The sequence below is a fragment of the Platalea leucorodia genome, assembly GCF_965183815.1.
Source record: "Platalea leucorodia genome assembly, chromosome: 9".
NCBI classification, from domain to species: domain Eukaryota; kingdom Metazoa; phylum Chordata; class Aves; order Pelecaniformes; family Threskiornithidae; genus Platalea; species Platalea leucorodia.
Window position 1 is genome coordinate 16,674,024 of NC_138831.1, and position 20,390 is coordinate 16,694,413.

The following is a 20,390-nucleotide window of genomic DNA, read 5'->3' on the forward strand; positions in this document are numbered from 1 at the left end:
CTTGGGTTTGAATGCAATCAGTTTCAAAACCATTTCAACAGTGAACACTCCTGTGAAAACCATATTCATAATGTCCATTGCATCATTAAAGAGCTTAGACTGTCCATAGTGCTGTGAATGAAAAATACAATACATTTAAAAGTAAAGTAAAAAAACTTTAAAATATTAAGTGAAAGTAAGGCAGCCTAAGGCAAAGTTGGCAAAAATGAAGCACGGGAAAATATTTTCTTGTAGTATTTATGGTGCACACCTATATCCATACAAGACTAGTTGAGTATCTCTGGTCAAGAATGGAGTTGTTTAAATCTATTCTCCTTAGGTGCTAAGCGGAACAAAACCATCATTCTGCTACATGCTAAAGGAATCTCCAGAGAGATGGTTTTGAGAAGAAAACTGTTCCCTCAAAAAAGGAGTATTAGACAACAGCAATTTCCCAAGTTTTATATGCTAGGTTTTAAAATTACATAACCTTGTGTCACACCAGCTTAGAAAGCCTGCAGTATGTTAGTCACAGAATAATATATCTTGTGTAGGAGTGATATTTTTAAGAGGATACAGTGCATGCAAGCGTATTGAAAAAAGTAGAATGGTTTTGTAAACTGAATTTGAACTACTCTTTTTCTTATAAAAATCTGAAATACTAGGGAAAAGAAAGAGACAACTTGGAAAAGTAGGTAAAGAAGCAGCTTGCAAAGAACTGCATACATAATGTAGAAAAATTAGAATAATAAAAATATATACACACACAAAAAAACTCACACATTCAAAAATACACACAAGTGTACATAGATATACAGCTAATACATGAAAACGTGTTTGCGTGAGGTTTGCATTATCACACAAAACTAGAGTTGCTCCATATATTAAGTTTTTAAACTTCTGAAGAAGGTATAGACACAGAGGATAGAAATGTCACAGAATGGGTTGGGTTGGAAGGGACCTTTGAAGATCATCCAGTCCAATCCAACCAAATATGGAGTAGTACATACACAAAATGAACACAGAACAAGTACAGAAATCACACAGAGGTGAAGTAATGCTTAAAGGCACTGCACAAACGAATATATTAGATAAAAGAATCTAAGGGGTTGAGAGATTTTCTTGCACATGGATTATCTTGGGAACACACATATAAAATAAACTAAATTACACTGCAGGTACAAAATAAAGCTCAAACAGCTTGATTAAGTTAGGAAGACCTTTATCAACATCAAGCTGTTTTAAACAATTTCACTTCAGAGAACTGATGAACAGATTAGAATACGTCACAGACGAGTACTATGATCAGAGGTGTTTTTTTTTAAATTTCACTTCACAGAAAAATACAGGTTGCCATAAAAGAAAGGCATTATATCACCCATTCCTTCCCTGCCATTTATGCCAACAGCTTCAAAACAGCTTCTAGTTTTCCTACCTGCATAGCCAAGCAAAGTGTGTTCAGCATGATGAGGACAAACATGATGTATTCAAATCCAGTAGAATTCACCACATACCAGAACTTGTACTGGTAAGGATTTTTTGGAATATATCTACGAAGAGGACGTGCCTTCAAAGCATATTCTACACACTGACGCTGTAAAAGCAAATACATCAAAAATTGTCAGACTATACCTAAGAGCTAATCAACTGATAATATAATTAATAAGTGCAAATTGTTAAATATAAGTCTTAAAAACAAGCAGTCTGTCTACTTGATATAGAGAGTTTTATTATTAAATGTTAATAAAGTAATCAAGTAGCTTACCAATCCTCACTTGGTTATTTACAACTGTACCTAATCATATACACTACTCAGCCACACACAAAGAATCAAATAATGCTCATGGAAATTCTGAAGTGTTTCACCTTTATACGGTGTAGTAGTATACAGAAGTACACCACAGACTGTATGTATGTATATGTATAGCATATAGCATGAATCTTAATAGCATAACTATTAATTCATCTTAAGTCATGCTTTGTCTTCGCTCAGTTTTCAACCACCAATGTAACTGCACAGCATAAAACCCTAGAGTCAGCAAAATAAATATGGAGGAAGAGTTATTCCTAATAGTTCAGTTAAATTGCCCAGCAAAATCATGTCACATACGGAGGAACATCATGGATTCATCTCCTACTCTATTAGTGCCTGAAATCTTCATGTAGGCTGGGCCTTCCACTTGTCTTTTGAAGAATGCTTATAAAAGCTCACTGACGAGGCACAAATTGCAGAACGAATGCTGGCTAAGGTTTGATGCTTAGGTTTTTTTAAACAGTGTGTTACAGTTGGACAAGAGTACCTGAAAAATCATGACTGATGACTGATGACTTTCTCAGTCAAAGGATTAAATAGTAAAAGGGGACAGATTTTTTTTTTTTTTATTTGAATCTGAATATCCCCTGTGAATTTCTAAACAAATTGGGGGGGAGGGGGAGAGTAGAACATTTTGAACACTTTCAGACTATTCAGAACACAAAGTTTATTTTCCTGTTCTTATTGTAAAACCTACTTCTGCCTCTGGATAAGATAGCAAGTGCTGTATTCTTGTTAATGTGACACCAACAAGTGAGACACTAAGAAGCTAACAAGCTTAATGTAACACCTTTCACAACAAAAAGACTGATAGGTTGGGCTTACAGAAAGAGGAACATACAATGACCTGAATACCAATTGATAGTATGTACTAATTCCACTTTTTTTCTAACATATGTGTTTGGTGCCCTCTTCTGACACAAAGCACAAAGGAAGTTCTTCATGCATAAATAAAAAAGAATACTTTCAAAAGTTAAGAGTTCATTATTTATTTTAACCTGATTTTTGTCCAGCTCACAGTTCTTATACTCTTGTTCTCCCTGTTCTTGGAATGTAACAATCACAAACCCAACAAATATGTTCATCATAAAGAAAGCAATAATGATGATATAGATGATGAAAAAAATGGAGATCTCCACTCTATAGTTGTATACAGGTCCTACATTCTCGCCATTTGAATCAATGGCTTTGTATAGCAGCCTGAAAAACAAACAAAATTTTATCTTTATTAGCATTAAAATGACAAAAGAGAGCAAAATATGCAGACTCAGAGGACAGATTTCAGAAATGGTCTGCTGTTTACTGTTATCTTTTTCTAGTTAATGACAGTGCTTACAACGATATCGAAACCAGAAGAATCACACCACACAATGTTATATGCTTTTTTCCAAAAGACTCAAGGTAATGAGCAGATGACTGCATGTTTTACTTTTCTTCCCCCCACATAAAGCTATCCCCTAAGATTTTTCTCATGTAGGGAAATAGTGAGTGGTAGTTTGCTGTTCCTGGGCCTCTCTGTGCAGTGTACTATTGCCTGATTTTGCAGTAAAAGTTTTACTCAAAGGCCTAAAATTTTCATATTAGTATTAAAGAGCATCGATGGATAAACATCTAAAAGGATTACTTCCATTAGAGCTAAAGAATAGCTCATTATAGCAAAAGCAGCTGAAAGATTAGGAATCAAACAATATAAAAAAAGTTTGCTCTTTATAGATACAGGTGAATGAAAAATTACAGGAAAAGTGCACAGATTCAGAAGGATAGCAGGTTTTTTCCTTTCCTCCATTAATAAGTTTTTATACTATCACTTAAGGCTGCTTTGCTGCCCAAAAATGCCTGGTAAATGATAAAGAAAATGTAATTGTATTAACAATGCAGTGAAAACATGGAGAATTCACTCACGCTGGCCAGCCTTCAAAAGTGGATACTGTAAAAAGGGCCATCATAGCAGACAGAACATTATCAAAATTGAAATCACTATTTTGCCAGACCCTCTCTTTGACCATTGGATTATCAACATCTCCATCTTTATAAACGATGTATATCCCTCTGTGGGAAAGAAACAAACTGTCATTAGTGAAATATTAAATTAGCCGCAGAGTTACTCAATGATCTGTTCAAAACAATTTATTTTACTCCCTCCCTAAGCCTGTTTTATTTCCTTGCTAACCTGTGTTTTCTGGTGGATTTAAAATGACAATTCCAATTTACACAAACCTAAATGGCCTGACACATGCCTGCCCATACCTGCTACAGTTTAAATTATTCAAAATATAATGTGTCATTCTTAGATCAAAGATGTTCTCACCGGCATTCCTCGGGATTCTGTTTTGCTTCATCGGTGCACCTGTAGAATTTTCCCTACATAGAAAACAAAAAGCAATGCCAAAATGCAGAATATGCAAAATAAACACATTTATACTATGATTGGTTCAGAATGGGACCAATCCAGTTCCAGCAGCAAGACATCAAGAATTCAAGTCAGCTTTGCTTTTCTTGATGCAGTGTAAATTGTGAGCATGTCTACTTACCTTGAACAGCTGCACTCCAATACAAGCAAACATGAACTGCAGCAGAGTTGTAACAATCATGATATTACCAATAGTTCTAATAGCCACAAAGACACATTGAACAACATGCTGGAAAGAAAGAAAAAAAAAAAATTTAATACAACTTGTTACGTAGTATCACAGAATACATACTGTAAAAGTCTATTTTATCACATGCAGATTATTATTTAAAACTACTATATTTGTGTTGACAGTATTATACCTACTACCATAATTAAACTTGTTTTCTAGATTTGTCTATAAATCTGTTGACATAGACCCATCAACATCAATTGACTGAAAATTACATAAGCATTATGGAAAAACAATTAAAATATTGCTCTGGCATGTTGGTTCACAGCAAGTATTACGGTAAAAATTTGTTCTCCATGGCATTTGTGTTCCTCCACATATAAACTGCTGTAACTGTGGGCAGAATCTTGCCTAATATGTTTAAAAATCAGGAACTGATTCATGTCCTTGCCCTGTGAACTTCTCTAGGCAATTCTTTTTGTGCAAGAATTTTTAACCTGAAGCAGGACTGAAGAATCAGGCCAACAGAAATATAACTTAAAAAGTAAAAGTAAACACCTTAAGTCCTTTTGCTCTGTTTATTGCCCTTAGAGGCCTCAAGACTCTTAAAACTCTGAGGATCTTCACAACTGAGATAGCACTTGATCTAGGGGGAAAAAAGAAGTTATTCTGTTACTTTTAAGGTAACTGATTTTATTACTAAGAATAACAATGTTCTTGCAACTTCCTTATATATGAAATTTCAAAAAAGTCTCAAGATAATATATACAAGATATTTAAAAGTATTTCTTTACTGATCCTTTATTAATATTAGAAAATAATATCAATCTCATAAATACCATAAGAATTATTTTGATTTCTGGAGCAACTTGGGAATTAACAGCTCAGAAGCTTGCCTGACACTGTAATGCAGTTAAGTTTGGTCAGGAGCAAAATAGTCCCCAAAGTATTTTTCAGTGTTGGTGAGCTCTTTTGAAGACACTGTGTAAGCCCTGTAAATCAATGAATACCTTAATTTCCAACCAGCTGGAGATGAAAAGATCTCAAATGGCTCACATTCTCTTTGTTTAAGTAGCTAGGACTGCCTTTTGAGGAAGTAATAGCAGACAGCCTTTTAAAGAACATATTGTGAAACTGAAAGCTTGTGTAACAGGTATTCCAGTACAAGCAGAATACAAAGTGGGAAGCAGCTGACTGACACCCAGCCCTTGCTCTTTTCTAAGTCACTAAGGGTTTCACAGATGATTTTAAATGAGGCACAACTGCTCAGTGAATCAATAAGCATCTTCAGACTCTTTTACTATGTTTAGCCTGATCCAAACAAAGCAAAAAAATCTCTTCACTACCACTTACAGTCCTGATTAAGGTACCACTTCTCTCCCCTTCAAATGCTGTCAAGTTACATATCCCAGTAGGTCAATGCTGAAAAAGCAAGCTCATAGAACTAGACGGTAGATGTGTCAACAGGACAAAAGAAGGTATATAAACTTCCTGAAGCTCCAGGATTACTTGCTATACAATACAGTGTCATGGTGCTCTTCCTTGTTCTCTTGGTAATAGTGGGAAGTAGTAATTTGTTTCCAACGCGTATTAGTAATGAGTTACAACACACTCCATATAAAGCACTACCTCTTGCCAGTCCCAACCCTGATTATTGATACTGCACACCCACACACAATGGGGGAACAAAAGGAGCTGAAACACTGATTTCAGTATAAAACCCCAAAGAAAAAATAAATCATTCACATTATAAGTATAGTACTTACTGAATACCAAATGATACCAGAGAAACACCCACAACCAGCAAATCCAGCAAATTAAAATAATTCCTGCAGAAGGACCCTTTATGAAGGAATGCTCCAAAAGCTGTCATCTAAAAATAGGATCGTTACACGTTTAGTCTATATTTCAGTTTATTCAAATTCACATTTAGGCTGTTTACAAGACACTTGCCTAGAGTGTGAATGCATACAATATTATCTCACTTTCTAAAAGCAACTGAGATATAAAAGAATCCCACTATGTACATTAAATCTTTCATTTAAATCATAAAAATTCTGCTCAAGCAACACCAGCAAATGTGTTAATTGTTTCTGATATCAACAAATGTTATATTTTGTGTAAGAACTGATTAGGCTGAGGTGATTACACTTAATTGATTTGGCCTTTGTTAGAAAAATGACAAGAACAATTAAATTGCCATGCTTACTAAACTGTAAGGTACAGATTCTGACTCCTAATCATTCATACTACCTTGAGAAGTGAAGGAGCTGAAAATGTCTTACAAAAACCTGAGAGTCAAACCTGGTACAGAACCAGCACAAGGCTGTTATAAGGCAGCGTTACACTGCTATTTGCCTTTGGCTCACAGGAGACATGTTAATATCATGAGTGAGTATCTTGGAATAACCTGGAACAACCCATAGATTGTGTCGTAATACGTGTGGACAAGGGTCCCCAAGTTTTGCTGGTCTGTGGGGAATACCAAACATTGCTCTCCCTATTGGACTTCCTCTTCATCTAGATTAAGATGAAAGCACACAAAGGGTATCTTGTGAAGGAACCTGCATGCATCATTTGCAGGTTTCATTAGGAGCCAGTGGTAGAGGCTCTATTAATTGTGGCTGCAGACAGAATCTGGGCAGATGTTCTCAGGTATCACAAAGCTGAATTTGGCTCCTAAATCTATGAATTAGACCCCTACCGTGACTTCAAGTAAGTACCAGTTAAAAATGCAGAGAGGAATCAGTTAAGCCATTAGAAGCACAGAATCTGCACTTGAGTAGAATTTTGCATTGGTTTTTCCATAGTTACGGATTAAGACTGAAACACTGAAACTAAAAGCTTGAAATTAAAATAAGGATACCTTTGAAAAAATACCTAGTAGTCAGTTCAGGCACACGGATTCTAATTTCTTCAGCCTTAAGGTCCTCTTAAACAGACTTGAATACTCTCAGCTACTCATTGTTTTCCACAGGTAAGAAAACTCAATGCCAGCCAGAGAACATCTGATATTGACCGTGTGTTTTAAACCCATTACTTTCTAGTCTGTTCTGTTCCTCAAGATGGAGTGAAAAGATTTTATTTCCTTTCCTCTTGCAGCAAACTATTACATCGTTCAAGACCGTTCCACAACGTAGAACAGAGTTACTGGCAATGGGCATCTCAGTCTACTGTGTCACTACTTGTGTGCACAAACTTGCAGGCCTTTTGCATGAAAAACCATCAGCGTCAATGAAAGCTGTATATCTGCAAAGGAATGCAAACTACAAAAGATGCATTTTTCTTGGAAGCCCTTTTCTCCTTATTCTCATGTTAACCTTGCTTTTGTCGCAATCAGAATACTAAATGTTCCTCAAAACTAGAAGAATAAAAATCCTGAAGTTTTAACCTATGTCATGACATGAGAGAGGTAATACAACTATATTGTAAAATTTCCAATAAATTCCTAGCTCTTTTCACTTACAGCTCTACAGAGTATGGCTAAACTCATTAAAATCAGTGGGAGTTGAACACTAAAATAACCTCGAATATCAAACCTACATCTACCTACAAACACTCATATACACTGTCATATGCCATCAGTTAGCAACACACAAAGTTTCATGTAAAGACTCCCACAGAAGTAAAGATATATTGACCTAAAAATACAGGTGAAGTACATATCTCCCCATCTTTATACGGAGACTCATGTTTCAACCACTACAAATCCCAGTGGAAGCATTCGACTAAAACTCTCTATAGAAAATCATTCTATCCTTCACACAGATCAAGACCAAAGCAAAGGCTAGAGCGGATTTGAGGTGGTAAGCGCTGTCACGCAGCCTTCAGCGGAGCAGATGCTGCAGGACACTCACTGAGCACAGTGCCTGGTGCACCACCTGTGCTGCTCTTTTCCTCCTGCCTGTAATTCCACACCAGTGGGGAATTGTTTAAATGGTGTGGGATTAGCACAGCTGGGGCAAGATTAAAAGCACAAGGCCCTAACCTGACCTTTGCTCTGATGTTTTCACATTTTGCAAGTATGGCAAACAGGATGGTAAGCTGGATTTCAGTGCCATGTAGGGATTACATAAGAGAATTCTTAAATGCTTTAAACTGATGTTGCAGCTTTTCTATTATTTATATCCTCATTCACATACTTGACACCATATAATGTGGAAATCCTCATGTCTGCAGAGCAGTCAGTAAGACAGAGCACAGGGAGACTCTGCTGAGAGTTATTCTGTTTTAATGCTTGTTTTTTGGACATTTATGAGTTTCTTCACTGCAGCTGATAATATTGCCTCTGGTTATCTTAATTTCAGTTTCATATACTTTTTGCCTGGAAATTAAGGAATGCTATTGTTACTGCAGGTCTAGTCTTGAATTTACTCCTTGCAGAACACACGCAGCTTCTGCACGATTAGATACTGTGGAAAGCACAGCGCAAAACCCAGGATGGAAGACATGGAGGACTCCAGCCATAAGCAAGCAAAGCCAGTGTCTGAGACATGTTAGTAAAGCAGGCACTGTATATGTACATGTGTCATGGTTCTGGTTGTCCATTACATTTTTTATGGTACAATTTATTGTCCTTTGTAAATATATGTGAGTGTGCTGAAGGGCAGAGCTTCCTGGAGAAAGTGGAGTCAGGAGCATCAAAATTTTTGGCTATGAAAGGGCTTCTTGTTTCTTTGTAATATTTTACAATGCCAGATTTCAGCAGCCCAAGCTCTAGAGCTTCCTACTTCCCTTGGGTAACTCTTGAGTTGCTCAGTGTCAGAATCTTCTGCAATTAGTAGGAATGTTGCTTTTCTTAACACATTCACTTATGCCTCTTTATGCCATGCTTTATAACTCCTCTGTCTCCTAGAGAAACATAATTGGAACTGCAGGAGCTATACAACCTGCTGCTCAGAGCATGTGGAAGTTTACCATCTCTCTTCTGCCACAGAAATGGCGGTAACATATTTTGTATGGCTTCTCAAATTCAGAGTTGGGAACCAGTTTGATCTAATGCTACAGTTCTTTTCAGTGCTTCTTTCTTTCCTTTAGTTTGGCCTTTCTCTAGCAGCGAAAAAAATGGATATTTATTTTAGAATTCTACAAATTTTATAAGATTAATCAATTCTATAGCAAGCTCCTCACTGCTGAAAATGAGAAATAAGGGGATAAATGTAAGTCTGGGAGAATATTCGCAAGCATAAAAGTAGTCTACTACTTACAGTACAGCTTATCTTGTAAACAGCCCAAATATTGCATCAATTAGTATTAATCAAATCGCAATGTGAAGAGTATGCACAGCAATATGAGCAAAAGCTGGGAGAAGAGATTTTGTTAAGCTTAATCCTCAACTGGAAATGCAAAGTTTATGTACAGATTCTTAGTGTACCAGAAATTTTTAAGTGTATAGATCAGGGTTACTCAATCAAAAACTCATGGTGAATATGCACAGCATGAAACTTCTAGGAATCATGTGTAAATCTCTGAAAAAATATTTTGCGAATTCCCACCAAAAATTTTTATTTCTTTGTTCAGCATTTTCTTACATGTGAACCTAATCCTCAATTATACGGCTTCTTCGTCAGAGTAAGCCTCATACATCTAAAATCTGAGTAACCCCAATGGATATTCTTAATAATCAGTACACAAACTATACATTAAAAGGCCAATTTTTGACTCATGCATGGGTAATACATTTAAGCAAGCATATTTATGCCTTTCTGTGTATTTAAATGTATGCCCAAGATAAATGCAAAGTATCTTAGTATATAGATAGATAAATGCAAGATATCTTGCAAGTCCTATTGCAAGAAAATAGTTATCTACTATTTTAGCTCTGTGAATACAGTTCAGCAAAAGAAATGAGAAATTACATGCTCTCTCCTTAAAAGACTGATTATCTCTTTTGGAAATGCCAGAGCAAGGAGAAGGAAAAGCTCATGCGCAGTGAATTATTTTTCCCTTTTCTGACAACTGTAAGTTTAAAAAGGGTAAAAAATGAATTATTACATTGATGTAATGATAAAAAATCAGCTTCTTCATGCATCCAATGGTAAAAAATAACCAACCAAAACTATGAGGAACTGTCAAATAAAAAAATCCTCTGGTTTAAAAAAAGTTTAGCTTTGATCGCTTAGAGAAAAGGCGAAGAACACTTCAAGTGCCTTTTCTTGGCAGGTGACACACAAGGAAAATCCTTTTAAACAAACTTCCTTTAAAAACCTGTTACCTTCAAAATGATCTCAAATGTAAACATACTAGTGAAGACATAATCTGCATACCCTAGGATCTGGAAGGTAAACAAAAAGTTACAAACATTATTGCTAAAGCTGCTTTTGAGCTAACAAGGATCAATTAACAATGCATTACCTTTAACAGGATTTCAACAGTAAAGATGGCTGTGAAAGCATAGTCAAAGTAACCAAGTATCTGCAAGGTATAATATGTGCCACAGTAAGAAATCCATCTATTAATAAATTTTTACAATTTAGACCACATGCACAACACCACCTCAACTATTCTAAGTAGGTAGATGGGGAATTTAGACATAGTAGTTCAAAATTCCAGCTGTTATGCAACCATTTTTATTTGCATAAAAATTTATCAGATGCCACTGTGTTTAGATATTAGATTTCACCCCTAAAGAGTTAACAGGACCCAATAAGCAATACTTTCTTTCAATTCAGACTTTCCTCTATCAGGTTTCACAGGTACTTTCTTCAGCCTTTCGCAGAGATACAGAATCTTACACAAAGAATAAATACTTCTTAATAATAAGTTGTTTGGTTTTTTGTTTTTTTTTTTTTTTTTTACCGCAGTATTGCATCAAAAAATAAAACGTCAATGGATGCTTCTAGATTGCACATCATTCTACATTCTGCTACATTATATTGTTCTTTATAGACTGGGCTAAGGTGTCACAAAGCAAATTAATGAATAACTAAATTACTTAAAATCAGCACTACAACTCTCTTTTCTTGAACTTGGAAGATACAGCAGTTATTTATTTGTAGGAAATTTGGAAGAACCCACAACAGTTGCACACTGATATGCAAACTTTGTAAAAGACTGTGGGTGTGTCATTGACCTCACTGCTGTCGACAGGAACACTACCATATATTTCACTACAACCAAGATTTCAACCCTTTCAAGGTGGCCATATCGCTAGCACCTAACTTAGCAATCAACATGCACTGCAGTAGGGTGCTAGTTTAGTTTCAAGGATCCAGCAGTCCAACTAGCAAACAGTTGTGAACAGAAACATGTTGCCTGTGGCTCAGCAACTAATAAAATGGGAAGGAGAAATAAAGAGAAAACAACACAAAAACAGTATTCCTATTAGATCATATAAAAGGAAATAATTTTTTTGCCCATGTTCAGTTGAAGATCACATCCTTCTGTCCCTTGCTGTGGCTGAAAAAATAGGCAAATATTAAAGCCATTCAACAAAGATTAATCAGTAAGGAATTCATTCTGGAGTCAAAAGAAAATACTTAAAGGCATTCCAGTTTGTAAACTTTCATTCTCTTGGCAAGCTGGCTGGTTGAAGGAACATGAGATCATTCAAGGTAATAACAAGAAAAATATGCAGGTCTGGTGCATTTGTGAATATTTACAACAAGAGGGAAATGCCTTCTTGAAATCACTCTCACGTTTTACCCGTGTCCCAAATAGGAATAATCTTTTCAGTTACCACCACTCTCCAGTTACATTTTCCTAGTACTCTTCTAGTTACAAAAACAACTATCAGCCCTTCAAGCCATTTCTACAATAACAATTTCAGTATTGCCCACCAGCTCTCTTTTTCTTATCCATTAGTGTGATTTATTCGTAAGATTGCACTTGTCCAGTTTTATAGATATGGGAAGCACACAGCTCTACTGAATAGTACATGAAGAGTGTCTTTGTGCTTTGACCTCTTTTTACCTTTGAAGAAAGTTTTAACTTTTTGTTTTTTACTAATGTTACTGAAAAAATGTTCAGATAATGTCAACAGCCAAAAGAGGACTTTCAGAGACTGCATCGACACTAGCAAGAACTAGAGGGATACAACATCTACTGACCTAGTAGGCCCATCCTTCCTGTAAGAAGTGTAAGAGTTTCTCTAACTCCATGGCAATCTCTACAGATCAATTTATACCTAAGACAGGAGAGGCCTGGAAGTTCTGTTAAAGTATCCCAAAACTCCCCACAGACTATTACCAAGTTGCATCATCTCAGCTATTTCATACCTAATCTAAAGCATGCACAACTCACGATAACATGAGAGGCTTGCTTCACCACTGATAAAAGTGCAACAAGAGTAAGACAAACATTAGTGGTCATGAGAGTGGATTTATTTCTGTTTCTCTGTCTAATAATTGTGCATTTGAGTAACAGGCAAGTTTTCTACTATATTAAGAATATAAAATGGGGGATTCAGGAATTTGTTTTCGGAGAACACAGCACGTAAACTACACTTTTATTAAATAATAGAGACATTTCTGAAATTAATATTCTTACAAATATTTTGTTTCTACAAGTATATCTAAAAAAGGATGAAGAAACACTTCCAAATTTTTGGGTTTGTATATAGGCTGAAATGGCATTTAACTCTGAATCAAGGCAAGAGCTGGGCATCCTCTGATCCTCATCTTACATGTGAGTTTAGAAAAAAGTGAAACTTGTTTAGTTTCTGATTTAGCCAATCAGGAATCCAAGGATCTTCAGGTCTGATGTGGTGGTACTCAAACTCATTAGTGTGGCCACACTAGCTTCTTTGAAAGAAGAGATAATATCCTTACAAATGCGTATACTCACTAACAGAGTTATACTAACTAACAGAGTTAGTGAGTTCCCCAAGACCATATAACAGAGTCAATGAAGGAGAAGAGACAACAGGTCAGAGTCTATTCCCAACATGTTATAAACAGTGATAATTTTAACTGGCATTTTTAAATCAGCATCTAATACTAAGAGTGATTCAGGAAATGCATATCAGGTACACAAGCTGAAAATTATAAAAAATGTGAAAATTATAAAGATTATCCTCAGCTTGAGCATATTTTATTCTGATATATTAATAGCCAACAAAGGAAAAACATTATGTACATAATAAATGGTTCTAATACCGATGATGTTCCATCAATAAAGTTACTAGTCTTTAAAGATTTATGTTTTTTAAAGCAAAAAACTATAAATGTATGACTTGAAAGAGGAAAAGGAAAGTTTCTTAACTTGAAAATTAAAAAACAGGCATTAGTCCCAAAGGATTGTTATCCTGTGAGGATATATTTATCTTCAGACATAAAAATTAAGGGCTTACATTATTTCGAAAAGAGTGGCTGCGAATTGGATCTTCTGCTGCTAGGGAAACACTGCTCAGCATGATGAACACAAGGATGAGATTGGTAAAGATGTGGTGATTGATGAGTCTGTGGCATCCCACTCGAATTCTGAAAAAGAGATTAAAAAATGTACCATGTGTGCAAATAGAATTCAGCAGATGGCTAATATACAACATGTTTTCTATGACTCTGACAACAATGACAGAACAGAGCAACCATCAGCAGCTAATAGCAGTGCAAATGCTGAAGGTATAACTGTGATTTCTAAAAATGTAAATAAATTCAAAATCCAGTCCACCTGTAGTGAAGATGCACTTATCAAAGGAATCTGAGAGAGGATTTCCCAGCTCCTGTTGGTTTTCAATGGGTTATGAATGCCACTACAAGTTCCAGTGTTTGTACCGCTGTGCGCATACAGAGGCCAATGTCAAAAGGACTAGATAATAAGTCATTTCAGATCCTCAGTTTGATTTGATTCTTACTAAACCTGTCAAAAATACTCATATGGTAAGATGATACCCATATGGTAAGGAGCTGGAAGCCATTGCGCGGCAGGAAAACTATGATGTGGTCACCATTACGGAAACATGGTGGGATGACTCATACAACTGGAGTGCTGCAATGGACGGCTACAAGCTCTTTAGAAGGGACAGGCATGGAAGGAGAGGTGGTGGGGTAGCCTTGTACGTTAGAAAGGGTTTTGATTGTCTAGAGCTCAACGAAGGTAATGTTAAGGATGAGTGCTTATGGGTAAAGATCAGAGGGAAGGCTAATAAGGCAGATACCCTGGTGGGAGTCTGTTATAGAACACCCAACCTAGATGAGGAAACAGATGAAGTATTCCACAAGCGGTTGGCTGAAGTCTCACAATCTCTAGCCCTTGTTCTCATGGGAGACTTCAACTTACCAGATCTCTGCTGGAAATACAACACAGCAGAGAGAAAGCAGTCTCGGAGGTTCCTGGAGTGTGTGGAAGATAACTGCCTGACACAGCTGGTAAGCAAGCCAACCAGGGGAGGTGCCCCACTGGACCTGCTGTTTACAAACAGGGAAGGCCTGGTGGGTGATGTGGTGGTCGGAGGCTGTCTTGGGCTCAGCGACCATGAAATGATAGAGTTTTCAGTTCTTGGAGAAGTAAGGAAGGGGGTCAGCAAAACCGCTACCCTGAACTTTAGAAGGGCAGACTTTGGATTATTTAGGAGTCTGGTTAACAGAGTCCCTTGGGAGGCAGTCCTGAAGGGCAAAGGAGTCCAGGAAGGCTGGATGTTATTCAAAAAGGAAATCTCAAAGGCACAGGAGCAGGCCGTCCCCATGTGCCGTAAGACAAGCAGGCGGGGGAGAAGACCAGCCTGGCTGAACAGAGCTTTGGCTGGAACTGAGGAAAAAAAGGAGAGCTTACCACTTTTGGAAGAAGGGGCAGGTGACTCAGGAGGACTACAAGGATGTTGTGAGGTTATGCAGGGAGAAGATTAGAAAGGCCCAGATAGAACTTAAACTGGCCACCGCAGTTAAAGACAACAAAAAATGTTTTTACAAATATATCAGTGACAAAAGGAGGGCCAAGGAGAATCTCCATCCTTTGTTGGGTGCAGAGGGAGAAGGCTGAAGTACTTAATGCCTTCTTTTCCTCAGTCTTTAATAGACAGACTGGTCATCCTCGGGGTTTTCAGGCCCCTGAGCTGGGAGATGGAGATAGGAAGCAGAATGAAGACCCAGTTATCGAAGAGGTAACAGTCACCAACCTACTCCTCCACCTGAATGCCCACAAGTCTATGGGGCCAGACAGGATCCACCCAAAGCTACTGGGGGAGTTGGAAGAGGAGCTTGCCAAGCCACTCTCCATCATTTATCAGCAGTCCTGGTCAGCCGGGGAGATCCCAGATGACTGGAAGTTAGCAAATGTGACCAGCCCACCTACAAGAAGGGACAGAAGGAGGATCTGGGGAACTACGGGCCTGTCAGCCTGACCTTGGTGCCAGGGAAGGTAATGGAGCAGATCATCTTGAGTGCCCATTACGCAACACGTGCAGGATGACTGAGGGATCAGGATCAGCCAGCATGGGTTTATGAAAGGCAGGTCCTGCTTCACTAACCTGGTCTCCTTCTATGACAAGGTGACCCGCTTAGTGGATGAGGGGAAGGCTGTGCATGTTGTCTACCTGGAGTTTAGTAAGGCCTTTGACACCATTTCCCACAGCATTCTCCTGGAGAAGCTGGCTGCTCACAGCTTGGATAAGTGCACTCTGCGCTGGAAGGCTGAGCCCAGAGAGTGGTGGTAAATCGAGTAAAATCCAGTTGGTGGCCGGTCACAAGTGGTGTTCCCCAGGGCTCAGTATTGGGGCTGGTCCTGTTCAATATCTTCACTGATGATCTGAACAAGGGGATTGAGTGCACCCTCAGTAAGGTTGCAGACGACACCAAGCTGGGTGGAAGTGTTGATCTGCTGGAGGGTAGGAAGGCCCTACAGAGGGACCTGGACAGGCTGGATCGTTGGGCCGAGGCCAACTGCATGAGATTCAACAAGGCTCAATGCCAGGTCCTGCACTTGGGTCACAACAACCCCATGCAACGCTACAGGCTTGGGGGAGGAGTGGCTGGAGAGCTGCCTGGAGGAAAAGGACCTGGGGGTGCTGGCTGACAGCTGCCCGAGCATGAGCCAGCAGTTTGCTCAGGTGGCCAAGAGGGCCAATGGCATCCTGGCTCGTATCAGGAATAGTGTGGCCAGCAGGACTAGGGAGGTGATAGTGCCCGTGTACTCGGCACTGGTGAGGCTGCACCTCGAGTACTGTGTTCAGTTTTGGGCCCCTCACTACAAGAAGGACATTGAGGTACTAGAGTGTGTCCAAAGATGGGCAACAAAGTTGGCGAAGGATCTAGAGAACAAGTCTTACGAGGAGCAGCTGAGGGAATTGGGCTTGTTTATGCTGGAGAAGAGAAGGCTGAGGGGAGACCTTCTCGTTCTCTACAACTGCCTGAAAGGAGGTTGTAGTGTGGTGGGGGTCGGTCTCTTCTGCCAAGTAACAAGCAATAGGACAAGAGGAAATGGCCTCAAGCTGCACCAGGGGAGGTTTAGATTGGATATTAGGAAAAACTGCTTCACCAAAAGGGTAGTCAGGCCCTGGAACAGGCTGCTTGAGGACATGGTTTAGTGGTGGACTTGGAAATGATAGGTTAGCAGTTGGACTTTATGATCTTAAAGGGCCTTTTCCAACCTTAACGATTCTATGATTCTATGCTTCTATGTGGCTTAGACTGTAGGTCTCATTGTGCTACTTAGAGACTCAACATAAATCAGAATCTCCTGTGAAGATTTTGTTCTAGAATTATAGGACAAGTGGGTGTTGAAGATTACAGAGCTGCTAAGTTTCAGTCACATAACATGAAGTGGAACTGTACATATACTTAGGGTCACTGAGCCCAAGCTTATTACAAATGCTGTTGAGAACCCTGGTAGAGTAAGTCCAGGATTAAATTGGCAAAAAGGCAGGATCAGGTTTGTAACTGACTAACACTGAAGTTGTCTAAATTCTGCTGAAGAATCAGAAGGTTCTTGGGGAAAATTTGTTCTTCTGTTATTAAGTAGATGATTTGAGTATAGTGTGTCTTAGTTAAGTAAGATGGCCATTTTGGCCTGAGAATATGTAGCATTAGTTGAGGCCAAAAGCAATTTGACATGTTCAACAAATCTAACGTTTTTGCATTCAGCATATGTGTTCTTAAAATTACTAGTTTAGATAGCTCTCTTTCCAGTTTGTTTGAAAATTCTAAGAGCTTCAGACAACCCATGCAATGAATATGATACAGCCTAAAACATTGTATCTTGATCATCACACCGTCTTCTAAACTTAAGTGTGATGACCTCTACCACTGAGAAGACAGCATTCTCCCATGCCAAATAATCTCCCTTCTAAGACTGCTCATGAAATTGCTATATACAAATGTAACAGCTATGTTCAGTCTGTAGGAACTGAATTTAGTTCACTTGCTCACTTCCATCCAACAATCAGTAATGACTTTGACTGACTACCGAAGCTGGCTTTCTTCATCAGTGTAGAACTTCAAATGCTCTGGAGTTAGACTGAGCAGTGAAAGATTCCAATTCCCCCCAAAATCCAACTATTATTGCTCTTGATTTTTAAAATAATTTGCCTTTAACTTCAGTGTTTGCTTGAATCTGGGAAAATGCTATTACCCCAAGAGGAATATACACATCCTTTCTCCTTCTTTTCTCTTTTTCTCTCTCTTATTTTCTCTTCTCCTTCCTCACCTGTATTGCTCCACAAAGGTTCCTAGGGTTACTAGGATTCCTATCTCATGTAGAAGATGCTCAGATCTTACGTCACACCTTTTATATCCAGTGGCTAACATACTAAATAGCTAATATACATGAAAGGGTACTTTTCAGACATGTGCAGACTTGACAGACTATATGTACAAAATGCTATTATCATCAACAGTGGGAAGCAAATTAATATATTTATGAAATTCTTTTCATTTACCAAGTCATTCAGAAAATTTTAGGAGAGACACCAATCTCTCTCCTGTTGAAGATACTGGAGTTCTATCCCTGACCTCACTGGAAGGAGGCCTGGTCCTTCACTGCTCAACCTTGATGGACTAAAACAGTATTTTTCAAAATTATAATTACGGATTGGTGCTGCTGAAAATGAAGAAGGCACTCCCTTCAGGGATCGGTGTTATCTTCTCCTTCATATTTAGTTCTGATATTCTGCGGGGACGTGGGCCTGCTGGTACCTCTGGTTCATCCTCCTCATCTTCTTCATCTTCACCTACTTTAAATTAAACACTTTTTTACTATAAAATAAAAAACACTGAGGTTTTGTTCATAACACTATAAAAGCATGGCTTATATTAAAATATATATGGCTTACAGGAAAAACATATATATAGCATGGCTTTAAAAAACTATGAATCAATATATGAACATGCATATAGTTATCATGAGCTCACATGCATGTTTATGTGCATATATGGGTGTGCGCGTAAGTGCCCTGAGTGCACTAGTAGGCTTTACTGGCCCTGATCAGCCTCATTTGGGGTCTCCACTCACAGCCCCTGCACATGGGCTCTGGAGCCCCACTTAAGCTCAGCCCCTGACTGTCAGGCCACCCCTGAGCTGTGCTGTAGGGGTGCGGAGTTCTGTGCTCTGGTTGAGTACTGAGTGCTCAAAAGGTAGGACAGATTTCTGTAATAGGCATCCAGACAATCAGACAGAACTGATTTTTAGATAAGTATGCTCACTGGACTGGAAGAAGCTAAGAGAAAAGTGATCGAACATCATCAGCCCTGGAATGTCCTTTTTTGCCAAACGTTTCAGAAAAGTTTAGAATTTGCTCTCACATCCAGATAGTATTATGACAGCAGTCTTCAGGCTCACAGTATTAACTCTCATATGCTGTTTGTATTGTCTAGGAAGCTGCAGGAAAAGATAATACTTAGCAGTTTACAGGCCTATTTATCCACTGATAACAGAGCACAACTTCACTGACTTCAAAGGAATGGACTCTGTGTTCAGCAACAGCAAGTTTAGGATATTTTAGCAAACAAACTTAAATGTGTGTGTCTTCTGGCTGGTATTCACATACCTGGTACATCACAGGGTGGATAGGGATCTTTATCTTCATCCTCTCCTTCTCCATATTCAGCAATTGTCACCTACAGCAATGAAAGGGATGCACAAGAAGAAAAATAAATATAGCTTGGAGTATAAAGTTCAACAGAAAGCAAACCAAATAAGCCTCTGAAGTCAGGGACGTGATTCTTATGCTTAGTCTCAAGTTTTCTGAAACAGGGTAACTCTGAGAAGAGAGGAGAGCTGACAGTTTAATACACATTTTTAAAAGATGATTGTTCTATAGTATCCACATTCTTCGGGCTATGTAGATCACAATAAGAATATAACAAACAGGCTTTGGTAAAAATTACCAAGAATGTTTGAACATTCTACTAAGAGTTTATCATTCACTAATCTCTTCCATTGGATTTATCATGCAAAATACCTACAGGGATCCTAAAATGATGTCAATTTTTTCTAACTTTAACTATTTCATGCTCTAAGAGTTTCTCTTCTCAGAAACCAAACCTGAAACCAAAAGGATTTTCTGGGTTAAGAGATTCTGTGAGGATGCAAAGCATCAGAACGAAGTTTCCTTTGCCTGGAAAAAAACGTAGGGATGATGCGTTCATAAAAGCAATTGTACAATACACAGTAGTCTTGAAAAGTACTCCTAGCAAAATTAGTAAAGCTGCTTCTTAGAAAAGACACAATTTTTAGAATAAACACCTTACTATCCTTGGGCTTCTTTTGGTCACCTTCTGACTTCTCACTTTTTTTATTTTCCAGACTCTCTTTTCTACAAAACAATACAACAACAATTACAAAGCACATCATGTAAAGACAGAAGATTTTAAGTTAACTATACCCATTCTATGAGAAGTTAAGAGAGCATACCTAAAAACATATAGTAAAATATTTAAAATTATTTGCATAGTTGCAGGTGTCAGAGCAAAAAAATCTATTGCGTGTGAATGCAATGATCCATTTAAAAGATTACCATTTTGAATATAATTTCAGTAGCTAATCCCTAAAAAATTCAATGCATGATCATTATTCCTTTCTAGAGGGATAAACTGTGCCCTTGGACTCATACAAACAACTTCAATTGACTTCAATAGGCCTGCACT

The 20,390-nt window shown here is 38.1% G+C and overlaps 1 protein-coding gene across 1 annotated transcript in view; it reads right to left on the reverse strand.

The window, feature by feature from the left end:
* Nucleotides 1-20,390, reverse strand: part of CACNA1D (calcium voltage-gated channel subunit alpha1 D) — a gene marked incomplete at both ends in the record, with an annotated part of 209,759 nt that overhangs the window by 59,026 nt on the left and 130,343 nt on the right. Inside the window, 13 exons of the mRNA XM_082321325.1 lie at nucleotides 1-111; nucleotides 1,415-1,573; nucleotides 2,791-2,992; nucleotides 3,695-3,841; nucleotides 4,101-4,153; nucleotides 4,324-4,431; nucleotides 4,933-5,020; nucleotides 6,141-6,247; nucleotides 10,729-10,788; nucleotides 13,664-13,793; nucleotides 18,334-18,478; nucleotides 19,292-19,361; nucleotides 19,990-20,059. Coding sequence (XP_082177451.1) covers nucleotides 1-111; nucleotides 1,415-1,573; nucleotides 2,791-2,992; nucleotides 3,695-3,841; nucleotides 4,101-4,153; nucleotides 4,324-4,431; nucleotides 4,933-5,020; nucleotides 6,141-6,247; nucleotides 10,729-10,788; nucleotides 13,664-13,793; nucleotides 18,334-18,478; nucleotides 19,292-19,361; nucleotides 19,990-20,059 — 1,450 coding nt within the window. The remainder of the gene's footprint in view (nucleotides 112-1,414; nucleotides 1,574-2,790; nucleotides 2,993-3,694; nucleotides 3,842-4,100; nucleotides 4,154-4,323; nucleotides 4,432-4,932; nucleotides 5,021-6,140; nucleotides 6,248-10,728; nucleotides 10,789-13,663; nucleotides 13,794-18,333; nucleotides 18,479-19,291; nucleotides 19,362-19,989; nucleotides 20,060-20,390) is intronic.